Source organism: Rana temporaria, chromosome 5 (genome assembly GCF_905171775.1).
Source record: "Rana temporaria chromosome 5, aRanTem1.1, whole genome shotgun sequence".
Classification (NCBI taxonomy): domain Eukaryota; kingdom Metazoa; phylum Chordata; class Amphibia; order Anura; family Ranidae; genus Rana; species Rana temporaria.
In genome coordinates, this window is record NC_053493.1 from 204,734,629 (window position 1) to 204,760,173 (window position 25,545).

General features: G+C 43.6%; 1 protein-coding gene across 1 annotated transcript in view; it reads right to left on the reverse strand.

The window, feature by feature from the left end:
• Window positions 1-17,143, reverse strand: part of ZNF830 (zinc finger protein 830) — a 49,142-nt gene extending 31,999 nt beyond the window's left edge. Inside the window, exons 1-4 of the mRNA XM_040353498.1 lie at window positions 16,943-17,143; window positions 12,873-12,972; window positions 9,128-9,251; window positions 7,161-7,203 (exon numbers count right to left, since the gene is read on the reverse strand). Coding sequence (XP_040209432.1) covers window positions 7,161-7,203; window positions 9,128-9,251; window positions 12,873-12,972; window positions 16,943-17,058 — 383 coding nt within the window. The 5' untranslated portion in view covers window positions 17,059-17,143. The remainder of the gene's footprint in view (window positions 1-7,160; window positions 7,204-9,127; window positions 9,252-12,872; window positions 12,973-16,942) is intronic.
• Between the last annotated feature and the right edge of the window lie 8,402 nt (window positions 17,144-25,545).

A 25,545-nucleotide genomic window follows, 5' to 3' on the forward strand; every position in this document is an offset into this window, starting at 1 on the left:
AACAGACTATCCAGGCAGGTGGAAGTAGGTATAGGAAACCCCCAGGGGAATCTTCAGATAAGGAATTAAGAGAAAAGAAGGTTCTAAGGGAGACATGGCACCTGGCCATAGAAGTTTTCCGAGACCCCTAAGGGGGCAAAAAATAAAAAAATGTTGTGCTGTCCATAAATACCTTGCGAGGCAAAGAATAGAAGTTCTTAAAAGGACAATAAGAATCATCATGGACGCAAGGAGGAAACCTGCTACCAGGCTACCCTGTGAATGCGTAAAGTTCTCAGAAAACAGAGAGAGTCAAGTTAACCAGGACAAAGTACCAATTGAAATGCCATAAGCAGGACCAGGTTGAAGGAGGTACAGAATGAAGGACTAATAGGGAACTCCGGATGAGGTTCCACATTAGACCACTAGATGGAACCCACTTACAGAGCAGGGGGAATAGACCACCCTGAATAAAGGGAAGCATCCAACTCAAAAAGGTTGGAATGCACTAACATAGAAAATATTCAGGACATAGGGATATCAGGAAGTTAAAAAAGAAAAAAAAAAAAAAAAAACAAGATGCGCTAAAACAATTATGTAACAATTAAGTGAATCCAAATGTCATGTCATCAATAATCATCCATGAATGGTGAAAAACCTAAAAATAGGAAAATCAAAGTCTTTGAAGGGACAGTGTAGATCTTATTCACCAGTGTAATGAAGAAAAAAAGGAAGGGAAAGAGCCAAAGTCCACAAATGTTGATCATAAACCTGTAGTGACAGTCCCATAGAAAGTGATCCTCCACCATATGAGTATTAAATCCGCTTACCAGATTTCCAGCGGTCCCTTAATTAAAAGAGGACCCCAGAGAGCATGTGGGTTAACACTGTAGAAATATTGAAGAGCAGATGGACCAAGCTTGATGCCAATCCCCGTCTCAATCCAATGTGAAGGAAACTTGATTACCGAGTACCATGGAAAACACGTAAAGGGCCGCAATAGTGTAAAACCATAAATAAAAATGTATTTAAAAAGACAAAAACACACTTACATGAAAGCAGTATTATAATGGCATGTCAGATTGGAGCTCCGGCCGGAAGCAATCCAAAATACCCGTACAATAGGTGTGGAAGTAGTGCATGGAAAGACCTTTCTCCCGGTAAAAGTAGAATTCCTCTGCTATGTTGAGCCTACATGTTCACATTACGAGTTTTGTGTGCAATCTAAGTGTCACATGATCTGTCATTACATATACACACCTTTTTGAAAGGCCCCAGAGGCTGCAAAACCTAAGCAAGAGGCACCACTAATCAAACACTGCCATGAAGACCAAGGAACTCCCCAAACAAGTAAGGGGAAATGTTGTTGAGAAGTAGAAGTCAGGGTTGGGTTATAAAAAAATATCCAAATCTTTGATGATACCTAGGAACACTATCAAATCTATCATAACCAAATATAAAAAACATGGCACAACAGCAAACCTGCCAAGACACGGCCGCACACCAAAACTCACGGACCGGGCAAGGAGGGCATTAATCAGAGAGGCGGCACAAAGACCTAAGGTAACCCTGGAGGAGCTGCAGAGTTCCACAGCAGAGACTGGAGTATCTGTACATAGGATGACAATAAGCCGTACACTCCATAGAGTTGGGCTTTATGGCAGAGTGGCCAAAAGAAAGCCATTACTTTCAGCAAAAAACAAAATGGCACGTTTTGAGTTTGCGAAAAGGCATGTGGGAGACTCCCAAAATGTATGGATGAAGGTGCTCTGGTCTAACGAGACTAAAATTTAACCTTTTGGCCAAAGAAAACGCTATGTCTGGCGCAAACCCAACACATCACATCACCCAAAGAACACTACCCCCACAGTGAAACATAGTGGTGGCAGCATCAAGCTGTGTGGATGTTTTTCAGCATTTGGGACTGGGAAACTGGTCAGAGTTGAGGGAAAGATGGATGGTGCTAAATACAGGGATATTCTTGAGCAAAACCTGTACCACTCTGTGTGTGATTTGAGACTAGGACGGAAGTTCACCTTCCAGCAGGACAATGACCACAAAAGCAACACTTGAGTGGTTTAAGGGGAAACATGTAAATGTGTTGGAATGGCCTAGTCAAAGCCCAGACATCAATCCAATAGAAAATCTGTGGACAGACTTAAAGATTGCTGTTCACAAGTGCAAACCATCCAACTTGAAGGAACTGGAGCATTTTTGCAAGGAGGAATGGGTAAAAATCACAGTGGTAAGATGTGGCAAGCTCATAGAGACTTATCCAAAGTGACTTGGAGCTGCGATAGCCGCAAAAGGTGGCTCTACAAACTATTGCCTTTAGAGAGGTGAATAGTTATGCACATTGACTTTTTCTGATATTTTGGTCCTATTTGTTGTTTGCTTCACAATAAAAAAATTCCAGGTTGCGAGGCAACAAAACACAAAAAATGCCAAGGGGGTGAATACTTTTGCAAGGCACTGTATATATTATATAGGTCATACCCTGAGATGAGCGTGCAATCTATATGGTGGCAGAGTGTAGTGGATCACGGGCAAAACATCACGGGTTATTACTATCAATCAAGCACAGGTTGGAATAACTAAGGCTTGTATTTGTCATTTAAAAAGTTGATGTGAAAATGGTGCTGTGTTATTCACAGTGGACTTATTTACTATCATATTCATTCCTTTTTATGAGTATTTGTTTTACAACACCAGTGTATTGGGACCACATACTGTATTTATATTACATTATGCACACCAAGTGAATTTGTTAACACTGGTGTGGTGAAATTAAAGGAACACTAAAAAGTAAAAAATTTTTTTTTTTAAATAACAAACATGTTATACTTGCCTACACGGTGCGGCTCGTTTTGCACACAGTGGCCCCGATCCATATCTTCTGGGGTCCCTCGGTGGCTGTCTCGGCTCCCCCCCCCCCCCCCCACAAGAGCTTTCCACCTTCATGCGAGCGCGCATGGTGGAAAGCTCTTGCGGGCGCGCTCCTGTGATACAGCGGCGGCCATGGCCACCTTTACAACCCCTTTAACCACTTCAGCTCCCGGACCATATTGCTGGTCAAAGACCAGGCCACTTTTTGCGATTCGGCACTGCGTCGCTTTTACTGACAATTGCACGGTCGTGCGACGTGGCTCCCAAACAAAATTGGCGTACTTTTTTTCCCCACAAATAGAGATTTCTTTTGGTGGTATTTGATCACCTCTATGGTTTTTAGTTTTTTTCGCTATAAACAAAAATAGAGCGACAATTTTGAAAAAAATTTATATTTTTTACCTTTTGCTATAATAAATATCCCCCATCCTCAGTTTAGGCCGATACGTATTCGTCTACATATTTTTTGTAAAAAAAAAAAAAAGCGCAATAACCGTTTGATTGGTTTGCGCAAAAGTTATAGCGTTTACAAAATAGGGGATAGTTTTATGGCATTTTTTTTTCTAGTAAAGGCGGCGATTTTAATTGGTACTGCGACATTATGGCGGACACTTCGGATACTGTTGACACATTTTTGGGACCATTGGCATTTTTATAGCGATCTGTGCTATAAAAATGCATTGATCACTATAAAAATGTCACTGGCAGTGAAGGGGTTAACACTAGGGGGCGAGGAAGGGGTTAATCATGTTCCCTGGGTGTGTTCTGACTGAAGGGGGGGTGGACTGACATGGGGAAATGACTAATCGCTGTTCATACATTGTATGAACAGACGATAGGTAATTCTCCCCCCCCCCCCCCCCCTGACAGGACCGGGAGCTGTGTGTTTACACACAAAGAAAGACAAAAAAAAGTCTGGCACCAAAGCACAATGATCTGTATACCAGTAAAAGAGACGCTTGGAGATACAGCCTGACCCCAATCAGCAGCTATAGGGAAAAACACATCAGGAGAGATGTGGTAGCAACATGTGTAAACAAAAAGAACCATATGGGAAGCGCTGTAAAAAAGAGATCAAGTCTGTAGTAAACAAGGATTACTCGGCAGTCAAGATGCTATGACTATCAGTTTATTAGTACCATAAAATCATTCATGATAACAAGAACAATCCTTCGTGGTGAAGGTGATGACATAAACCTCAAAAACACTCAGCTTGTATAGGAATAGGATGGTACCTAGGACGGAGTGAAACACACCAGATGACAAGAAGCAGTGAGCTGCAGTAGATAGAACATCGTGGGACCTCTAACCTATGTCCGCGATGGAAACAAGGGGATGACTCAGCCAGATGGAAGCGAGCCCAAATGTCAAGTCAGTCCGCCGTTGAAACAGCCAGTCGATGGTGAGCCTGTGCTTCCCGGGCGTGACGTCAAACGGCACCAGGAAGTATGACCCAGAACGAGGCTTGGAGCGGGTGGTGACGATAGGCTCAAACAAAGCCTGTGTCGAGGCTGGGCTGGGACTGGGCAGGCGGCTCAATGTGCAATCACGAGCGGAGGCTGACACAACGAAGGAGTATGAAGAAAGTTTAGGCTGTAGTCATGACAACACATGTCGGGGCGTGGGCCTTCATCAGGTCATCATTTACACACACAGCTCCCGGTTCTCGCTCTGTAACGAGCGGGTGCCCGGCGGGCGGGCACCCCTATTGGCTGCTCGGCGAGATGACGTATAGCTACGTGATCTCGCTCAGTAGAGCCGAGCTGCCGCCGTATAACTGCGGCTGGTCGGCAAGCAGTTAATTGTATTTAATTTGATTACTCACAAGAATCTATATTGTGCCTAAGGCCCCGTACACACCATAAAATCCATCCGCAGATAAATCCCAGCAAATGGGTTTCAGCGGATAGATCCTATGGTGTGTACACGCCAGCGGATCTGTTTCCGCGGATATATCTCCCCTGGGATGGATTCCAGCAGATCGGATATTTGCTGACATGCAGAACATATCCATCTGCTGGAATCCATCCCAACGGATGGATCCGCTGGTCTGTATAGACTCACCGGATCCATCCGTCCGAAGGGATCCCCCGCATGCGTCGTAATGATTCGACGCATGCGTGGAATTCCTTATATGACAGCGTCACGCACGTCGCCGCGTCATAATCGCGGCGACGGCGCGACACGTCATCGCCAGAGGATTTCGGCGCGGATTTCAATGCGATGGTGAGTACACTCCATCGCATTAACATCTGCTGAAATCCTCGAGAGGATTTATCCGCGGAAACGGTCCGCTGGACCGTATCCGCGGATAAATCCTCCCGTGTGTATGGGGCCTTAGGCTTACACGTCTTTACAACCTCTCCTGAACAATTTAGCTTGACAGATAGTAACCCACTTTTAAAACGTCCCTTTTTCCACGTTTACATGCTGCGTTTTGTGTTAAAAAAAAAAATGGGCAAAAACGCCTGTAAACGAAACACGACTAAGCGTGGGTTACCGCGTTTAGTGCTTGAAATGCCTCTAAACTCAGCATCTGAACTCTTTTAAACTCAACTGCCTAGATTACTATAAACGGCCCTGTGTACATGTACTGATAACATAACAGAGGAGAGTTTAGGAGCAGTTGAAATAAATGCCCAACTGCTCCTAAATGTCCATTTAGCAGCACCAGTGTACATGAGGCCTTATACTCATAGCGTTATTACTCCTCACTATAGTGATACTGCACTTTGCATTGATATAAATATTGTCATTTTATTCTTTACTTTTCACAAGATTTTTGTTGGTTTCAAAATATACTTTTGAGGTGGTTGTAGTAGTGACATTTGTGTAGATATAGAGCAGGGCAACACTTATTTGTTATTATTTGACTTGTTGTTGGATGTGGGAACACATTTGGTGTTTGTAGCAGCTTAGAATTACACTGTAGGTGATTTTGTTAATAGTAAAGTGGTAGTGCAGGAGTTATATTGCTCTCCGAGTTCATCCAATTGTTTTGTAAAGGCCCAACTTGCCTGATCCAGAGTGGGAAAGGGCTTCCTACAGGAGACCCTTTTTTTGAACATATGGGGATTGCACGGCCTTCGGTGCATCTATCAAAAGACTAGATCAATGAATTCACAGTTGCCAACATAAAGCAAGATGGTAAAGATGTAACCTTCATAAATTGGAGTGGAAATGTTTTTGAGGCACCCCTGCTATGATGGTTTCTGCCACAGCGAGTGCGTCGGGCAATTCTGTCTTTAGGTTAGAATTAAAGACAGGTGAAGAGAGGCATAAGAGCGCTTAAAGCCGATATCTCCCTCTGATTTCAGAAGCAGCGGTAGCCACTATAATTGGTCAGATATAGTAGCTATAAATTCTGCCTTAGTCAAACAAGTCACATGTGCGCCTGTAAGGGAACTTAAACGACAGGACTGTAGCGGTGTTGGTGTTAGACCTCGCTCCTGACCAATGGATCCACCAACAATTTCAGAGGAGCTTGGAATTTCTCAAGGCCTCCAGTGGACTCACTGCCGTCTATGCCATGCGTTTTGGCTTCCAAGCACTTATAATCCTCCAATGCCGAGTGAGGATCCTACTCACGGAATGCATGTGGATTAGGAGAGTTCAGCATGTCCAGTATGAGGGAATCATGGCTGTGTCATGGATAAATGTGGCGGAAAATTGTCCCAGGATGTAAATTTACCTTTAAATTTAGCGTTAAGCACTAAGTGCGAAATGCGTCAGCTGTGTGTCCTGATTTTTCTTGCTGTGGCATGTAGTGTTTTATCCAATTTTACCAATAAAGGCTATTTAAGGAATTTTTTCCTTGGAGTGCGGCTGTCCAAACATTCTCTTTGTTCTCTGCTATATGCATTGCCAGCACCCGTGGTCTCCAGGAGGAGACCGATTACCTAAGCACATTCATCTGGAGCGTTTACTTTCCTTTTTCCCCCCAATTATTGTTTGTCGTCCAGCAATGCATATCTACCACAATCATGAAACCCTGTGATGTCCATGTATGGTCAGTGACGTCGCCCGCAGACCCCGCTTATATTGTGGCAGCAAGAGGTCAAAATAGACTGCTGCTCTCCTACTGTGGGATATAACTTGCATTTGGTTAGAGTCATTTGTCTGGCGATTTTGTTTTTCACTTCCAAAGTCTCTATGGTAATTCTTTTTATCTGGTACATGTCTGTTAATTAAAAATAGCATAATTGATTTGTGTATTTTGTGGTATTGTTTTTTTCCCCACCATTACAAACCAATTAATTTTTTACAATGGCTCCAACAGTGTGGCTAACACTTACCCAGAAGAAGTAGTCGCTGAAGCTGAAGACTGTTCTTCTGAATCTAGAGAAAGGCCACAAAAACAAAATAATACGCAAGTATTTTTAGTTTGTTTTTCACATGCAGTGTAGGAACTTTACCATAAATAAAACAATACTTTAGAATTGAGTCAAACAGAAAGAGTTTTAAGCAGAATACAGTTTATAGGTAATAATATAACAAACCTCAAAAGGGTCTATAGCCTGATCTAACAATGTTTTATAAAACGGTTTGAAAATCACAGGCTAATTATGATATACTTCATTTATGAATTTACCTTACTTTCAGGTGTATAAAAAAACGTAAGGGCCTACTTGTAAGAGCAGCAGTACAGCCATACTGCTGTGAAAAAAAAAAAAAAAAAAAAACACAGCAAGGTGCTTTACAAATGTGCTTAGTGCTCTGCAGGCTTTGGGACTCCGAAGTTATTAGAGTGCTATTCTTCCTAATAACACTAACAGTACCTAAAAAAATCCAATAAGGGAAGTCCTACATTTGCCTAATGGAAGAAACTCTGTAAAACATTGAAGGCTCTTGGTTTTGGCCTGCACTTTATGAACGAGTCATAAAGTGCAGGGTATGCTGTAAAAATACAATGCGGTATATAGCACAGAGTGGATAGTGATTAGAGGTCGACCGATATGGGTTTTTCTCTGGCCGATGCCGATATTTGGAAATCGGAGCGGCCGATGGCCGATATGTGTTGCCGATTTTTGCGGCCGATATTTTAGGCCGATTTTTTTTTCTCATCAAAAAACCTAGGGTCGAGAGGTGGGGAGGAGATAATTGTTTAGGGTGGAGAGGTGGGGTGCAGCCTGTCAGTGCCATATCGGTGCCCACCAGTGCAGCCCATCAGTGCCACCTCATCAGTGCCCACCAGTGCAGCCCAACAGTGCAGCCAACCAGTGCGTCACCACATTAGTGCCAACCAGTGCGTCACCACATTAGTGCCAACCAGTGCGTCACCACATTAGTGCCAACCAGTGCGTCACCACATTAGTGCCAACCAGTGCGTCACCACATTAGTGCCAACCAGTGCGTCACCACATTAGTGCCAACCAGTGCGTCACCACATTAGTGCCAACCAGTGCGTCACCACATGCCTCTGCCTACAATCCCCAGAATGCAGAGCGGGCCGGTAACAGCCAATCAGCGGTAACTGCCGGGCCTCGCTGCATTCTGGGGTTTGTAGGCAGAGGCAGGGCGCGCAGCAGTCAAGGGACGTTTCTTTTGCAGAGTGGAGGATGTCGGCAGCGGCGGTTACAGGCCCGCTGCTGACTTCCTAAAACTAAAAAAAAAGTCAGCAGATGGTAGCGAGCGGGCCCCTCCTCCGCTGGGTGTAAACAGAGGGGAGGGCCGCTGCGCTGGGTGTACCAAGATGGCCGCGGCTCCGGAGCTAGGCCGAAGCCGCGGCCTTTCCTGATGCTGTGACCGCGGCGGCAATCCGCGACTACGCGGATTGCCGCCGCGGTCACAGCATCAGGAAAGGCCGCTGCCTCGGCCTAGCTCCGGAGCCGAGTCACCGCTAACGGCCATGTTAAATATCGGCCTAATTTGGATGAAAATCGGCCGATGCCGATTTCTCCAAAACGGCCAAATATCGGCCGATATATCGGCCTGCCGATATATCGGTCGACCTCTAATAGTGATATCTGTTATAAATGCTCCCCTTTAGTATAATAAAAGCAGAAAAAAAAAAAAAAACATTATGAAAACACGAACCGTTATAACACAAAACAAAAGATAAGTAATCCTTACCATATAATCTCACAAAATATGCTAAATCCAAACTATATTAAAACCTGCATATAACCTGCTACTTTACTGTACGTTATCAAATCTAACAAAGGTAGAAGGCTGTCCAAAGACTTTAGAAGGTACAATCAGGCTTCTCCGGGCTGATGAGAAGTTGTATGATAAAGTGTCTTTTCTGGGTTTTAAACCTTACCTCTTACTTTCTTTATATCGTGACTTTCTATACTTGGCCCTTTCCTTTTAGTCGCTTGTGAGGTTGGTGCAGACACAGAAGGACTACTGGTGTTTACATGTGTGCCTTTTATTTCTGCAACTTTCTGAAAATGAACATTGAGAAAATATATTTTCCATTAAATGTAAAATTCGAATATATTGAAAACGTGTTTAGTACATTAAAAGCTAAACTCTATGCAGATAAATACATCAATAATGCAGCTATGGATCCATCAAAACACCATTAAATGTATTTAATTTTTAATTGGAAGTAGTGTACCTAAACATGGCCTGACATCAGCCATTTTCAATCCCCTGCTCAGCACAACTCAGACCAGAAAAAAAAAAAAAAAGCAGCACAAAGAGCCAATTAGTTGTGTTGGAGTGCTCACATGCTATCATGGTGAAGTCAAAGAGAGTAATGCCCTGTAAACACGATCGGAATTTCCGAACAAAAAAGTCAGACAGAATTTTTTTCATTGGATATTCCGATATGTGCGTTGGCCTCATCTGACTTTTTTCCCATCGGAGTTTAGAAATAGAACATGTTTTATTTTTTTCAGATGGAAAAAACCCTCTGTGTGGAACTCAAGGAGAAAAAACACACGCATGCTCAGAATCAAGTCGACGCATGCTCGGAAGCATTGAACTTCATTTTTCTCGGCTCGTTGTAGTGTTTTACGTCTCTGCATTTTGGACGATCGGAATTCGGTCTGACAGTGTGTATGCAAGACAGCTTGAACGTAATTTCATCGGATTTTATCCCATCGGAAATTCCGATTGTGTGTACAGGGCATTAGGCCGGGTTCACACTGGTAAGACAAACGCTCCTACATTGGGAGCTCATGTCGAATGATGTGTGAATCAATGTTTCCCTATGAGAGCCGTCTTAACTGGTCCGACACAAGTCGGTCTGACGTTGGAAATGCTCCCTGTACTACTTTGGTCGGACTTTGATCCTACTTCAGCCCATTGAATATCATTGAAGTCGGATCAAAGTAGGATCCTTGTCCTTAACATCCGACTTTTGACATCCGACACAGTGATTACAGCAGCAGGAAAAGGAATATATCTCACACTGGGATTGTTTTGATTGGTCAAAGGACAAGTCAGACTATCACGAAGTTGGAACAAAGTGGAATCCTTTTCATTCAAGTCAGATGGATGTAGGACTGATGTCGTAGAGCAAAGTAGGATGAAAGTCGTATGACTGTCATGTGGTATCAGTGTGAACCCAGCCTTAAAGTGGAACTGAAGTTTGACTGTAACAAACAGCAAGCAGGCAGGATTTTTATTGCAGAAGAGACTTGCAATGACTCTTCTGCAAAATGCACCTACCTGCCTGCTCATCGTCTTCTCTTCTCTCTAAACTGCACCACGCATGCCTAGCTCCACTTACAGTGCCGGTCTGGTCTCTGTGTGTCTGGAATGACAACATCCAATGCCAGCAAATGAAGAAAACTGAAGACCAGCACACAAGAGAAAATGTCAGAGCCTATGGCCTCGTACACACGACAGAGTTTCTCGGCAGAATTCAGCGAGAAACTCGGTCAGAGCCGGATTCTGCCGAGAAACTCTGTCGTCTGTACAGTTTTGGCCCGATGGAGCCACCGAGGAACTCGTCAAGAAAATAGAGAACATGTTCTCTATTTTCTCGTTGTTCTATGGGAGAACTCGGCCCGCCAAGCTCCTCGGCGGCTTCAAGGCTGAACTCGCCAAGGAACTCGATGTGTTTGGCACGTCGAGTTCCTCGGCCGTGTGTACGAGGCCTGAGAGTGATAGGACTGTTGGAGGATAGGTAAGTTTCAGCTCCCTTTGGTTCTGCTTTAAGCTCATAAGTGGGCTGCTTCTTCTTTCACTGTCCAGTCACATATATGATAAAAAATAAACATAAAACTTCCTTTAACTTCACAGACTGAGCCAAACCCTACTTTATTTGTCTCTCATATGTTCCCCCTCCCAGACACTGCAGCTCCCAATTGAAGGGTTTTAGCAACAGAGGCAGTGCTGTCTATCCAATGGCAATGCTGATAAACACAACTACTGCAACATTTTTGTGTCTGACTGTAGTGCAAGCAGGCAAGCTTACATAAAAGTATATAAAACACTATTATAAGAAAAATGGAAGATGCACTTATAGCTGAGCGCTGCAGCATATACTTCTACTTTGAGGGGTCATATTCAAGTGAAAGGTTTGCTTTCTTTTAATCTTATAAAAAACCCAATACTGGTGTTTTACGCATCGGCATATAGTTTTATTAAAAAAAAAAAAAACACACACACACACACAACCGAGAACAAAACGATGCCAATATACACCAACTGGTGGATTTATATATATAAAAAAAATATATAGCTGTTTGGGCATTAAAAGGGTATGGAAATTCTATGTGTGAATGGATCAAAATAAAATGTTCTCCGGCTAAATTCTCTGCAATTCAAATGTGTGAAATACCACATTATGGTCACAAGAATTTGCTGGCTGACATAAAACATAAGCATGCTCCTCAGTGATATTTAGAACCATAAAGGCCCCTTTCACATGGAGGAGTTTTTCAGGCAGTACAGCGCTAAAAATAGCCCTGCTATACCGCCTGAAAAACTCCTGCACTGCATACTCAATGTGAAAGCCTGAGGGCTTTCACACTGAGGCGATGCGCTGGCGGGAGACAAAAAGATCTCCTGTCAGCAGCATCTTTGGAGCGGTGACAGGAGCGCTCCTTTCCATTTAAAACAATGGGAACCGCGGCAACACCGCCCGCAATGCAGGCGATATTAACCCTTTACCGGCCGCTAGCGGGGGTTAATACCGCAGCGTTAGCGGCCGAATCCCGTGGCAAATCCGAAGGTATATCGCCACTATTTTTAGTGGCGCTATACCGCCACCGTGGCTCCCGCCCCATTCTCAAAGGGGCCTAATGCTTTATTTTTCACATACACACATTCAGAGAATGTAGAGAATAAAGAGAGAATTTGCAGAAAAGCAACTTACATGTAGTTCTGATGGACAAACAGCTGTGAAACGTATAATAAAACAGACCCCCACGAGTTATAAAACTTCAAAATCTTTACATTAGCAACAACGATTGCTTTAAAGTGGATGTAAACCCTCCATACATCCAGTGAAGTAAACAGCCTCAGATGATACACAGGGATGAACCAAATCTCCCTACATAAGTTTTACATGTATATCTAATATATGTATATACTGTTTAAAAAGCTCAGATTGTGTTAGGAAATGTTCTCTTCCTGTTTAACACAGAGTGTGATGTCTGGGCATACAGCCAAGATAGCTAACATTGCTGATTGAAGGAAAGGCAAACACCCCCTCTCATCATAGGCAGAGACTCTCAGAAGGTGTTTTGTAACAGGGCCAGCTCCCTGCTAATCTATTTTAGCAACCTCCCCAGACAGAAAAGAAAGACTGCTTTTATCCAATGTGTCCGAGAATTTGTCAGGAGTTTTCAGGCTGATAACAATGGAACGGTTTAGGAGAGAGCTATGGGACTTGGCTCTTTGAAAAGAGATAACAAAATATTGAATATATATATATATGTGCCCAGCTCAAATTTCATGAATTGGGTTTACATCCACTTTAACTTCAACCCAGTCACTAGGCACTGGAATTGCTGTCTTCTTGTCTAGTCAATAGAGTCTACATTGTTACACTTTCAAACAATGTTTACAGCATTCAAAATGTTGTTAAGAAAACGTACTAGCCTCACCTCTTTATGTTGTTTTCCAAGAATGTGTGTTTGCCATAGTATTTCGCTTTTAATTGGTACATTACATACAACACAGGACAAATGACCAAGACTGTTATATGTAGAAAACACATTGTTAAGGAATTTATATACAAGGATGTCTTCAGATAAGGCTGCATTCATTTCATTGGGCTGCCCTACATGCAACAAATGCAGCAAAGAAGCTCATGTATCACTTCTTCATTTTATTGCCTGCAAAACCAGTTTTTGCTTGCCGCATTTGGAGTTTCATTAAAAGAATCATACAGAGAGGGGAAAAAAGTATTCTATCCCCTGCTGACTTTGTATGTTTGCCCGCTGACATAGAAATAATCAGTCTAGAATTTTAATGGTAGGTTTATTTAACAGTGAGAGAGACAGAATAACAACAAAAATATCCAGAAAAACGCATTTCGAAAAAGTTATAAATTGATTTGCATTTTAATGAGTGAAATAAGTATTTGATCCCCTATCAATCAGCAAGATTTCTGGCTCTACCTTGAAGGACTCTGATGTTGTGTCTCCCTTAACAGCACCCGCGGTGGTTCTCATGCCTAGTACACACGATCGGTTTTCCCGACAGTCAAAATACCGCCGGCAAAACCAAGAACCTGCTCGGTGCCTTTTTCCCTGTACACACGGCTGGTTTTCCCGACAGGAAAACTGCCAGGAGAACTTTGGTTGGGAAAACGGGCCGTGTGTATGCTCCCTCGCAGCGTTTCCCATACGAAAGACTGCGGGCAAAAAATTGGCGCGATTCGAGGCGAGAAAAAAGAAAAAAAATTCTAATTTTTTAAACCGCAGTTTTCCTGTCTGGAAAACTGCTAAGGAGCATACACACGTCCGGTTTTCCCGGCAAAAAGGAAAACACGGCAGTTTTCCCGACGGGAAAAACGATTGTGTGTACTAGACACTTTCCTGTTCCTCTGTGGAGACCAGGAACATGCTAAATGGCTCCTGTACGGTTTAGGAGATATTCCCCTCGCAATGCGCAGGGGGATCCTCGGCTGAAGGGCCGGCCGTCGCCCGTCCTTGCCGGAATGAAATCTCACGCGCGCATGCGCGGGAGTGACGTCATCGCCGCTCCAGCCAATCACAGCGCTGGAGCGGCGATACCCGGAAGACACGCTGAGTCAAGATGACATCTCGCTCGGAGTGGACCAGGTAAGTTCTCTTCTCGTTTCGAGGTAAGTATTTCATAATGAGCTAGTATGCGGTGCATACTAGCTCATTATGGCTTTTGCCTTGCAGGTGTAAAAAAAATTGTATATGCGGGTTTACAACCGCTTTAACTGTAGCCAAGGACGCGGCTTATCAAGCACGATATGTGCTTGATTATCCACAGTGATGGGCAGGGGAGACATGGGGGGGGGGTCTATTAGACCCTTGATGTCTCCAAAAACAGAACATGTCACCTGCCCAATGCAAACACATAGAGAGCTTGCAAGCTCCCTTGCGATAGCAATAAAGTTAAAGTTCCACCCATAAATATAACATTACATCAGTAGTTTAAAAAAAATTTCATTAGTCCTTTACGAAAATTTTTTTTTCTTTAGATGCCTTCAAAGTGTTGTTGCTAGGCAGAATAGTTAATCTTCCCACTTCCTGCACCTAGGTGCTTAATGCTTCCTAACCTACACCGCACAGACTCCTGGGAATGTAGTGGGTGTAACTTTCCAGGAGTCTGTGCACTCCCCAGTCTCAAAGAATCATGTGACTTGGACAGTACAGGTGCTGAAACCTGATCTGACACTGCTTGTGCAGCACTGAGCATGTTCGAGATCTGCAAGGCTGAAATCCAGGAAGTCATACAGTCTGGCTTCATGATGCCCACACTTAAGATGGCCCCAGTCAATTTCTATTTTATAAAGTGTCTAAATGCTGTAACAACCTAACAAAACGGACCTTAGTTTACAGACTAACTTTACTAGAATACATTAAGCTTGTGTATTACAGGGGTATTTATATTTAAAAAGTGAAATTTGCTTTAAAGAAAAAAAAATAAAGTATAAAAAAGTTATACAAAATAAAAAATATTTAATTTTAAAGCACCCCCATGCAAACCTCAATTCAAACACACAGCACAGGACAAGCACGTCTAAGTAAACTTTGCACTAAGTATGTGAGGTATCGCCATGAAATTTAGAGTGAGAGTAATAATACTAGGGCCATAATTCACAGTTAATGCTTAACCTTTAACCTGGAAAAGCTTTTAAAACATTGCCTATATGGCATTTTGGATACTGTCGTTTTTATCCATTTCACAAGCATGGCAGTTTAAACGCTTGACATCTTTGGTAGGGATGCACCGATACCTGTTTTTTTTAAGAGCGAGAATGAGTACCGATACTTGTGCTCAAGTACTCGCTGATTCCAATTACCAATACTGTGCAGTGCGATTTGAGTCCAGAGAAAATGAATAGGCTCAAATCGCACTGCAAAGAATCGCATGTGATTTTTACAGGCATGCGGTGCGATTCCTGTCCAAATCACAAGTGGTTTTCCACACCTCTCCTGTGTAAACCCAGGCTGAAGTCACTAGGTCAGGGATATGCAATTAGCGGACCTCCAGCTGTTCCAGAACTACAATTCCCATGAGGCATAGCAAGACTGACAGCCAAAAGGATGACACCCAGAGGCAGAGGCATGATGGCACTAGGACAAGCCTGGGTTCACACAGGAGCGGTGCAGGAAAGCGCATGTGATTTGGACAGGAATCGCACTGCATTCCTCTTCAAATCGATTTGAGCCCATATTTGTATATGACAGGAGTCAAAGCTGGCTTGTCACACAAGACATGGTGGTGCCGGAGATCCGACTACCGGCCCGGGTGGGAACAGAGATGGACCTTGGACAGGAAGAGTTTCCCTTTTATTAAAAGTCAGCAGCTACAGTATTTGCACATGACTATTAATGTTTTGGTGGGGGGGGGGGGTTCTGCTTTATACCCTGCTCCTCTTCTATTTTTGGCACTTATTTTGCGGGGGGGTACCTGGTTTCGACTGGTACCCGCTCCCACTTTTTCAGCTGGATCCAAAGGAAGGATCCACCAGAGGGTCTCCTCCCCACAACCTTCTAGGACACATTGCAGGTTCCAGATGGCTGCAGAACCACTCACGAAGCACAGCGCGGCTTGTGCATGGGCAGTGGGCTACCAGCTGTGAAGCTGCAAGGAATCAAAGCGGGCTTACCACAGTACACATGCCAGTGCTGGAGGCCTGAAGACCCGTGAAGAACCAGCTTGGGTGAGGACCGCGCTGGACCCCTAGACAGGCAAGTGTCTTTTGTTAAACGTCAGTAGTTATGGTATTTGTAGCTGCTGACTTTTAACACTTTCAGTCAAGGCGAATAACTGCTTTAAGGCCGGTGTTCTATCGATTTGTGCCCTCCGTTGAAAAGTGCATCGTAGGAGGGTTTTTTCGACGGGAGATACCATGTCACGGGCACAATTGAAAGCTATGCAAAGAGCGGAGGGGCACTGTAGATGACAGATTATGCCTCGCTGTAAACCCGTGGCGCAACAGCGAGGCACAATATGACAAATACGGTGTCCCTCCGTTGTTTGCACAGCATTAAATTGTGTCCGAGAAACAGTATCTCCCGTCAAAAGAAGTCTCCTATGATGTGCGGATGTGCTATGGTGACGCCACTCTAGCTGATTGGGAAATCAGCTGGGGTGGTGTTCCATTTTGCACACTTTGCGACAGAACACAGGGAGGCAGCACAGCTTCCCAAACATGTGAGCACCGCGGTTGGCTCTCACGTCAGTCACATGATCGGGATGGTGTGCCACTTGCCCCCATCATAAGCCATGAATGACAGCTGTCACAGATGGCTTGGTCAGTGTGCTGGGAGAATGTTCTCAACTTAATATGCCAGAAGCTGCACACGTTTCCTCCATTACATGGCTGGGAAGAGGTTCCACATGGATGTTAAGGGTTAGTTGTGAAAGCACAGTGCCATCAATGTATAAAGTCCATACTGGAAGTATAGTGTAGACAGGATGAGGACTGAGCAGCGCACAGTGCAGCTACCCAGGACACAAAGGATATTTAGCCAATGGTGACTCGATCCTTTTCTTGCTCGATGTCTCCCTCTGCTTTGCTTTCATTAGCCGCCGCAGTTCCTCCTGCTGGACCAATTTCTTCTTCTTCCCGGGCGCCGCCATCTTTCCCCAACACGTCGCTTGGTAAAAGCGTCACTTCCTGTCCGTCACATGTGCCTTCCGGAGTTTACCCGCACTGAAAGAACAGTTCCGGATGAAACCGAGGGACACTAATTATTCCTGTTCTTTATGTTAGTCACTGTTACACGAGGCTGGATGACTCGTCCTATAGATAGCAGTGTTAACTGAGAATTCTCAATTGTCAGGAGATGCTGCTCAGTTGTTAGCAGAATTTCCCTTTTAGCATTCATGAACCGTTTTGAGATTATTAAAAAGAGTAACTGTAACGTTCATGGTTATGGGAACTCGAAGTGGCAAGGGTGATATTTCACATGGTCACTAGGTGGCGCCGTGTCTCTAGTTTTGAATACGCTAAGACTATTACTAGGTTGGGTCTGAGATGGAGCTGTCCTACTTCATATTGTCCAGTAGATGGCGTGTCATTACAATGGCAGCAAAATCACAACATAGATATGGATCATTGTTTTCAGACATTCATAGCTTCCATCTGTCCCTCATTTAGAACCAAATACTCTTTCCACTTTCTTCCTTAGTTATCCCTCTTTTTGTTCTGATATTAAAAATATACTACCTACTTACCCATAGTTGCCATTATTTGAAAATAATTAGGAAGGCAATGAGGACAAATAGGACATACTGTATAAAGCACCAACTGCTAGTGGTCCTGGCAAAAAAAGTAGGTGTCCTCAATTAAGTGGGTGTCATTGCACAGTGTGTGGCACCTTTCCCACTGATATATTATTTAGAAAAAATAGGGCAAAACAGTACACTGAACAGAAAGTGGGAGAAAAAAAAGGCCCACGTGTCAGTGGCAGTAATAGTGACTCCTAACATTGGTGTCAGTTGGAGCAGTAATAAACCGCGGCATTGGTGGTCAGTGGCAATAATGGTTAACCCCCCCTCATTGCTAGTCAGTGGCAATAACAGTTAACTCCCCTCCCCCCTCATTGGTGGTTGGTGGCAGTAACAATTAACATTCCACCCTCATTGGTGGTCAGTGGCAATAACAACTCTCCCCCTCATTGGTGGTCGTGGCAGTAACAATTAAATCCCCCCCCCACATCATTGGTGGACAGTGGCAGTCACAAATAACTCTCCCTCTTATTGGTGGCCTGTGGCAGTAACATTTACCTCCCCCCTTTATTGGTGGTCAGTGGCAGTAACATTTAACTCTCCCCCTTCATTGGTGGCCAGTGGCAGTAACATTTAACGCTCCACCCCTTCATTGGTGGTCAGTGGCAGTAAAATTTAACTCTCCCCCTTCATTGGCGGTCAGTGGCAGTAACATTAAACTCTCCCCCCTTCATTGGTGGTCAGTGGCAGTAAAATTTAACTCTCCCCCTTCATTGGTGGCCAGTGTCAGTAACATTTAATGCTCCCCCTTCATTGGTGGTCAGTGGCAGTAACATTAAACTCTCCCCTTCATTGGTGGTCAGTGGCAGTAACATTTAACGCTCCCCCTTCATTGGTGGTCAGTGGCAGTAACATTTACCTCCCCCCTTCATTGGTGGTCAGTGGCAGTAACATTTAACGCTCCCCCTTCATTGGTGGTCAGTGGCAGTAACATTTAACGCTCCCCCTTCATTGGTGGTCAGTGGCAGTAACATTTAACGCTCCCCCTTCATTGGTGGTCAGTGGCAGTAACATTTAACTCTCCCCCCTTTATTGGTGGTCAGGTCATTGGTGGCAGTAACATTTAACTCTCTCCCTTCATTAGTGGTCAGTGGCAGTAACATTTAACTCTCCCCCTTCGTTGGTGGTCCGTGGCAGTAACAATAAACTTTGCCACTCGCCTAAGTTATCACTCCTCATTATTGGTGTTTAGAGGCCCTGGCCCCACACACAAATTTGTATTCAATAGTTTTCCTTACCTGATCAACTCTCCTTAGGACATAGTTCCAATGTCAGGTGGTCTCTCTGTCTGACAGTGCTACAGCTTTTTCAGTGCTGGGTCCTGGAAGATGGAGAGTATTTCAGGAGCCCAATGCCACTTGGCAACTATGCTACCAAAAGTGTTATACTTCACTAAACCTTTCATCTAATCTCTACATCTCTACATTGTTGTATTGGTTATAATTTAACCCCCATATAAAGAAAAATTAGTGGTGGTTAAATGTAGTGCACCACACATATTTTCCGTTATGCTGTCCCCAGGGGATAAATAACATGTTGTACTTTGTAATAAACAGGAAAAACTCTAGACATGTGCACAGAATTTTTTTTTGTTTTTTTTGTTCTCTTTCGTATCGTTCCGTAGGTTCGTTTCCGTTCGTTTTTCGTAAGACGCCCGTTTTCCTGTTCGTTCCCGTTCGTTTTTCGTACGACGAGATTTTTTCGTATTCTGATCGTTTCGTATTTTCGTTACCGTTTTATTTTCGTACATGCGGGATGGTTTGTTATTCTGTTTAATTCATGTTCGTTACTTGTTAGACAATAATTTTCGTGATTTGCATCCTGTGTTTTGGATTCCTTTTTCTGTTCGTGTTTTCAGTCGTGTGTTCGTGTGACATCTGTGACAATTTGTTGTGGATGTCATGTGGGCATGCGACTGAAGATACGAACAGAAAAGGGATTTTCGTCATTTTGTACTTTCGTAAATATATCGCGGGATTCGCGGCACTTTCAACACGCGGCTCATCCATATTAACTATTGTTAAGCCCCATACACTTGGTCAGACTTTTTTAACAACAAACATAAAAACCATAAAAACCACAAAAAGCGTTTGTTTTTAAACTCCATCAGAAAACCATTTTTGGGTTCAAAAGTCTGGCCAACTGATCTCCCTTCAGATGAAAATCCACAGAAAAGTTTATTTGGCTTTACTGTACTACTCAGCACAAAAGAGAAGCTGCTTTACTAACTACACTCACTGCCCATTCAAAAAAACGAAAATTACATCTGTGGCAAGGGATTTGCATTCTGTGTTTTGGGTCCTTTTTCTTTTGGTGTTTTCGGTCGTGTGTTCGTGTGACATCTGTGGCAAAAGATTTGCATTCTGTTGAATCCAAAATACGAACAGAAAAAAGGAATTCAAAATACAGGGTGCGGGTCTTTTGTTGTGGATGTCGTGTGAGCATACGACTGAGGGTGCGGACAGGGAAAGGATTCAAACAAGATACAGAGTGCAATTCTTTTGTTGTGGATGTCCTGTGAACATACGGCTGAGGATACGAGCAGAGAGGGGATTCAAACAGGATACAGAATGCAAATCTTTTGTTGTGGATGTCGTGTGAACATACGGCTGAGGATACCAACAGAGAGGGTATTCAAACAAAATACAGAATGCAAATCTTTTGTTGTAGGTGTCATGTGGACATGCGGCTGAGGATACGAGCAGAGAGGGGATTCAAACAGGATACAGAATGCAAATCTTTTGTTATAGATGTAATTTTCGTTCTTTTGCCGTTTTCGTTTTGTCGTATTTTTGTCAGATCGTTCGTTCGTATTTGCGGTTGTTCGTTATGCGGCTCATTCGTAATCCTGTCGTTTTCGTATTTTGGTGCTTTCATTTTTTTCGTATGTACACATTATTCTGCGGGTACAAAAATGAACGGGAATGCACATATCTAAAAAACACCCCAGGTGCCACACACCAACAAAACCCAACAGTCACTTTGGTAGGAGCAGCCTCAGCCCAGACTCCTTCCAGATCATGTAGCCAACGCATTTTACCCCACCCACAGGGCTTAGTCATGGAGTCATGTTGTACATTGTCTCGTTAGCGCTTGTGCAGATCTAGAGCCCTGTGTTCAAAGTGTTTGCCACTCCCCCATCGATGTTGAACCATGCTGTATACCTTTTCCTATGTACAGTAAATTAAAGGTATTTAGGTATTTAGGCCAGGTAAAGCTTACAGTTTGTGGGTCTGCAGGTTTAAATGAGTCTGTTGCAAGTCTCATCAGTGGATCCAGCATATAGTGGAAGAAAAATTGACTTAGGCCCCTTTCACACGGGGCAGATCAGTAATGATCCGCCCCGTGAACCTCCGCTTGCTCAGCAGGAATCGCTCTGTTGATCACGGCTGAGCCGGTGGATGACAGGGCGGTCCCCACACACTGTGCAGGGACCACCCTGTCTTTTCTCCGCTCTCCCCTATGGGAGGATCAGATGAACACGGACCATCTGTCCGTGTTCTCCCGATCCGATCTGCCAGACGGATGGAAAAATAGTGTTTTCCTCCGTCTGCAGATTCGGAGGAATGCGGAAGCGGGCGAGATCGGGTGTCAGCGGATGTTCATCCGCTGACACCCGCGATCTCATAGGGACCAATGTATGTCCCTTTTTCATCCGCACACGGATAGATGAAAAAGCGGACATACGGTCCGCCCATGTGAAAGGGGCCTTACAGTTTCCGCAACAGTGTTAAACATGTGATTTATTATTTAAACACGAATTCAATGTTTCCCAAAGTATGCACTTCATTATTAAACCAAGCATTTTCATTTCAGTACATTTTATTGATTTAAAAAAAGGTAGGAGAATATAGAATACATGTATACCTAGATTGGAACCCACAGGCTGCAATATATCAACAATGTAAAAGCGCAATACACATATTTTACATTTTGGGCTCTATCAAATGACACAAGGTTCATTGCATTTTAACAAGTAGTAACCATTCAATGTAGATACGTTAACTTCACTGGCACCATCATCATTGTGTGTTTTATGAATATCCAATATTGTATATAGGGTATACTGGAGGAACCCATGCTGAATTTTAGGAAAAGAGGCTGGAGAGGAATAAAAAAAGGTAGAGGTTGAAAAAGGAAAATCCAAAAAACACTCAAAACATAGGGCCAAATTCTCAAAAGAGATACGCAGGCGGAACTGCTGTTCAGCCTGCGTATCTCTGTGCCTAACTTTGGAAACGATCCTCAAAAGGATTTTTCCAAAGATAGGCAGAAGATCTGACATCTGTAAGACACTTACACTGTCAGATCTTAGGATGCAGTACCGCATCCGCCGCTGGGGGCATTTCTCATTGAAATGCCGCTTTGCGTATGCAAATGAGGACTTAAGCAGATCCACAAAGCTTTTAAGCATTGTGGTTTCTGCGTAAGTTCCGATTTGCTTGCGCAAAACTAGGGCTGGTTTTACAATGTGGAAAGTTAGTCCACCATGTAAAATCAGACCTTTTTTTCGATCGCCGCGATTTTTTTTTAAATTTGAATTTTTTTTCCCGGCGCGTATTTTTTTTTTTTCCAGACACAACTTTGTTGTCCCGTCGCGATCCACAAAGCCCGGCGTAAATTACGTTCGCGCGCTGCCCGTCGGTAAAAATGACGTCACACGCATGCGCAGTACGTCCGGCGCGGGAGCGCGCCTAATTTAAATGGGAATCGCCCATTTAAACTAGGAACGCCTTGCGACGGACGGAGTTAAGTTGCGCTGCCGCAATTTTCCGGGTAAGTGCTTTGAGAATCGGTACTTAATTTCGGAAAATTGCGGCAGTGTAACTTAACTCCCTAAAGTTAAGTTAAGCAAGATTTTTGAGAATTTGGCCCATAGTTCTGAACTTAGAGACTTTGTAGGCAATGATAGCAGTCTGGGGGTAAAATAGTGTTTCAGCCACAGTTCCCAAATTGTATTTAGGTTGTCAGTCATTTTCTCTTTTAGCATGGCCCATGATTTTCTTCATGCCTACGGTAATGTCCAGGCTTTCCATGTTAGTCTTAAAAAGAAAGTCATTTGAATTGATTTAATCCAATGGTTTCTTTTTTAGGAGAGCTTCATCGATGTCCTGTCTGAGGGGGTTGTGTAAGATTGTATGAACTATTTGGTATATTTTATTTCAATAGTTTTTTATTGATATTTTTCAATCAAACAAAATAATGCATTACAATAGCATATAGTACACAATGCATCGTAACAGTAGGAGACAAAGTAATACTCATTATCTAACATACAGATATGTGTTGGCTAAGCAATATAATACTACCAATCATCATAAGAAAAAATGTAGAGTATTTTCTGTAGAATGTTTTCTCAATAGTATCAAGTCAATAAGAGATCAAATCACAATATCAAAGGAAAAAGAAAGAAATACATTAGCAAACAAATAAAATAAAGGAACTAGCTTTCCCGAACACCCCATATGGGAATCATAGTGTTCGAGAGCTATCTCCTCTCATATTTCCCATCCGAATAGTAAACAACGTGTCGGAGGAAATAAGGTAAACAGAATTATGTCCTGTTTTTGAACCAGACGTTCCAGAGGTCCCATTGGATTGAGTATTTATGAAGAGAGCCCAAGGATGACGCTAAAATCCTTTCATAGGAATTATGTAAATCCAAGAGGTCAATAGCGTCAATTTGGTATATTTGAGTCTAGATCAGTGGTTCTCAACCTATTAGTGTCGTGACCCCTTGATAAAATTTTCCAAGTTGTGGGGACTCATAACAGTAAAATTATTTTCGTAGCGTGGGTTGTCGGCACCCACGGCAAGACAAGTAATTTGCGCCCCTAACCCACGGAAATGTAGCGCTCCCCGAGTCCCTTCCACTCGTACAGTATTAAACCCCTTATGGTACATTTTAGGATGTACCACTATTTCTCTTTGTTCTCCTCTTTTTCCCTTTTATCTCTCGCTATCCTAATTTCTTGTTTTTTCCCCCATCCCTCTCTCTAGCCGTCTTTCTTGTTTTTTCTCTTATTCTTTCTCTCCCTTTTTTTTTTCTTCCTCCCCCTCTTTTCCCACTTCCTTCCATGTATTCTCTATTTTTATTCCCTCTCTTAGGGCCAGATCCACAAAAGGGATACAGCGGCGTAACTGCTGTTACGCCGTCGTATCCCTGTTCCTAACTATGGAACTAATCCACAGAATCAGTTTCCCATAGTTAGGGAGAAGATCCGGCATGTGTAATTGAATTACACTGTCGGATCTTAGGATGCAGTACCGCATCCGCCGCTGGGGGCATTTCGTGTCGAAATGCCTCCTCGGGTATGCAAATTAGCACTTACGGAGATCCACAAAGCTTTTCAGCTTCGTTTTTTCTCCGTAAGTTTTAGTTTGCAAACGCAAAATTAGGGCTGCTTTTACAAAGTGTAAACTGTTTACACCTTGTAAAAACAGACCTTTCTGTCCAGCGACGCGATTTTTTTTTAATTTTTAATTTTTTTTTTCGCGCCGTATCTTTTTTTTCCCGACGCAACTTTATTGACCCATCGCAATCCACAAAGCTCGGCGTAACGTAATTTCGCGCTATGCACGTCGGGAAAATTACGTCACGAGCATGCGCAGTAAGGCCGGCGCGGGAGCGCGCCTAATTTAAATGGGAATCGCCCCCATGAAAATAGGAACGCCTTGCGCCGGCGGAATTTAAGTTACACAGCCCAAAAATTCTAGGTAAGTGCTTTGTGGATCGGGGCACTTAGGTAGAAATTTTAAGGCAGTGTAACTTAAATGGAAAAAATTAAGTTACGCCGGATCTTTGTGGATTACCCCCTTACTTCTTGGTGGAGGGGGAATGGGATGAGTGGCAGTGCTGGCGGGGAGTTCTGATCAGCCAACTTAGGTGCTCTTCATCAAGGTCATCTGCTGATCTGAGAACTGTAGCGGGGACTTTTAATGGAAACTATAATCACAGGTAGTGTTACTCACTGTGTCTCCGACTTTGTGGTGTCTCATAGCAGTGACACCCATGCCGAAATCAGGAGATAGGGTCTCCTCCAGCCCCTCCCTCCCACCTCACAATCCTCACCAGTCAGATGACCTCTAGTCTCTGCCCCCCAGCCATGCCGTGAACTGAATGGGCGGCTGCGAAGAGGCTGAGTGGGCGGCCATGTGCTCCAGGAACAGCCCAGCTGGGTGGCCACCGGCTCCAGAGACAGCCCTGCTGAGGAGCCGCGAGAAGGCTGGGAGAGTGGTGCGGGCTTTAGGAACAGCCCAGGATTTGGTGACCCCTGGAAAATCATCATTTGACCCCCAGGTTGAGAACAACTGGTCTAGAGCATGTGTGTGATTGGGCACATAATGTGTAGAAAAGTGTCTGGTTCACTGCAGCCTAAAGTTGAGTGGAATTTAGATATCCATGATAGCAGTAAATACTACTGTGAGATTTTGTAATTTGTTTTCCAGAACACAAATATTGCAAGACAATTTAGCAGATTGTCCATTCTGACTTCAGTCCTCTGCACTGATCAAGCTCTCCAGCATATTCTTCCACTTGTGGAGGAGCAAAACCATGTCTGGTAAATGGGGTCTGTTCCTTCATTTAGATTCAAAAGCAGTCATGGATCAGGCATCAGGTGAATATATTGTTTTTAGGTTATAGTGTTTAACTTGTAGGTACCAAATAATCCCAGTATTTAGCAGATGGAAATTTTCCTGAATATAGGGAAACGTTTCCCAGCCTGTATAAGCTGGCCTTTTCCTATACTTAGTCTAGTTGCCAAAATTGTGATGTCTAGGTCAATTAAGGAAATTGCTATGTGATTAGACCAATGTGAAGTATATCATTTTAGT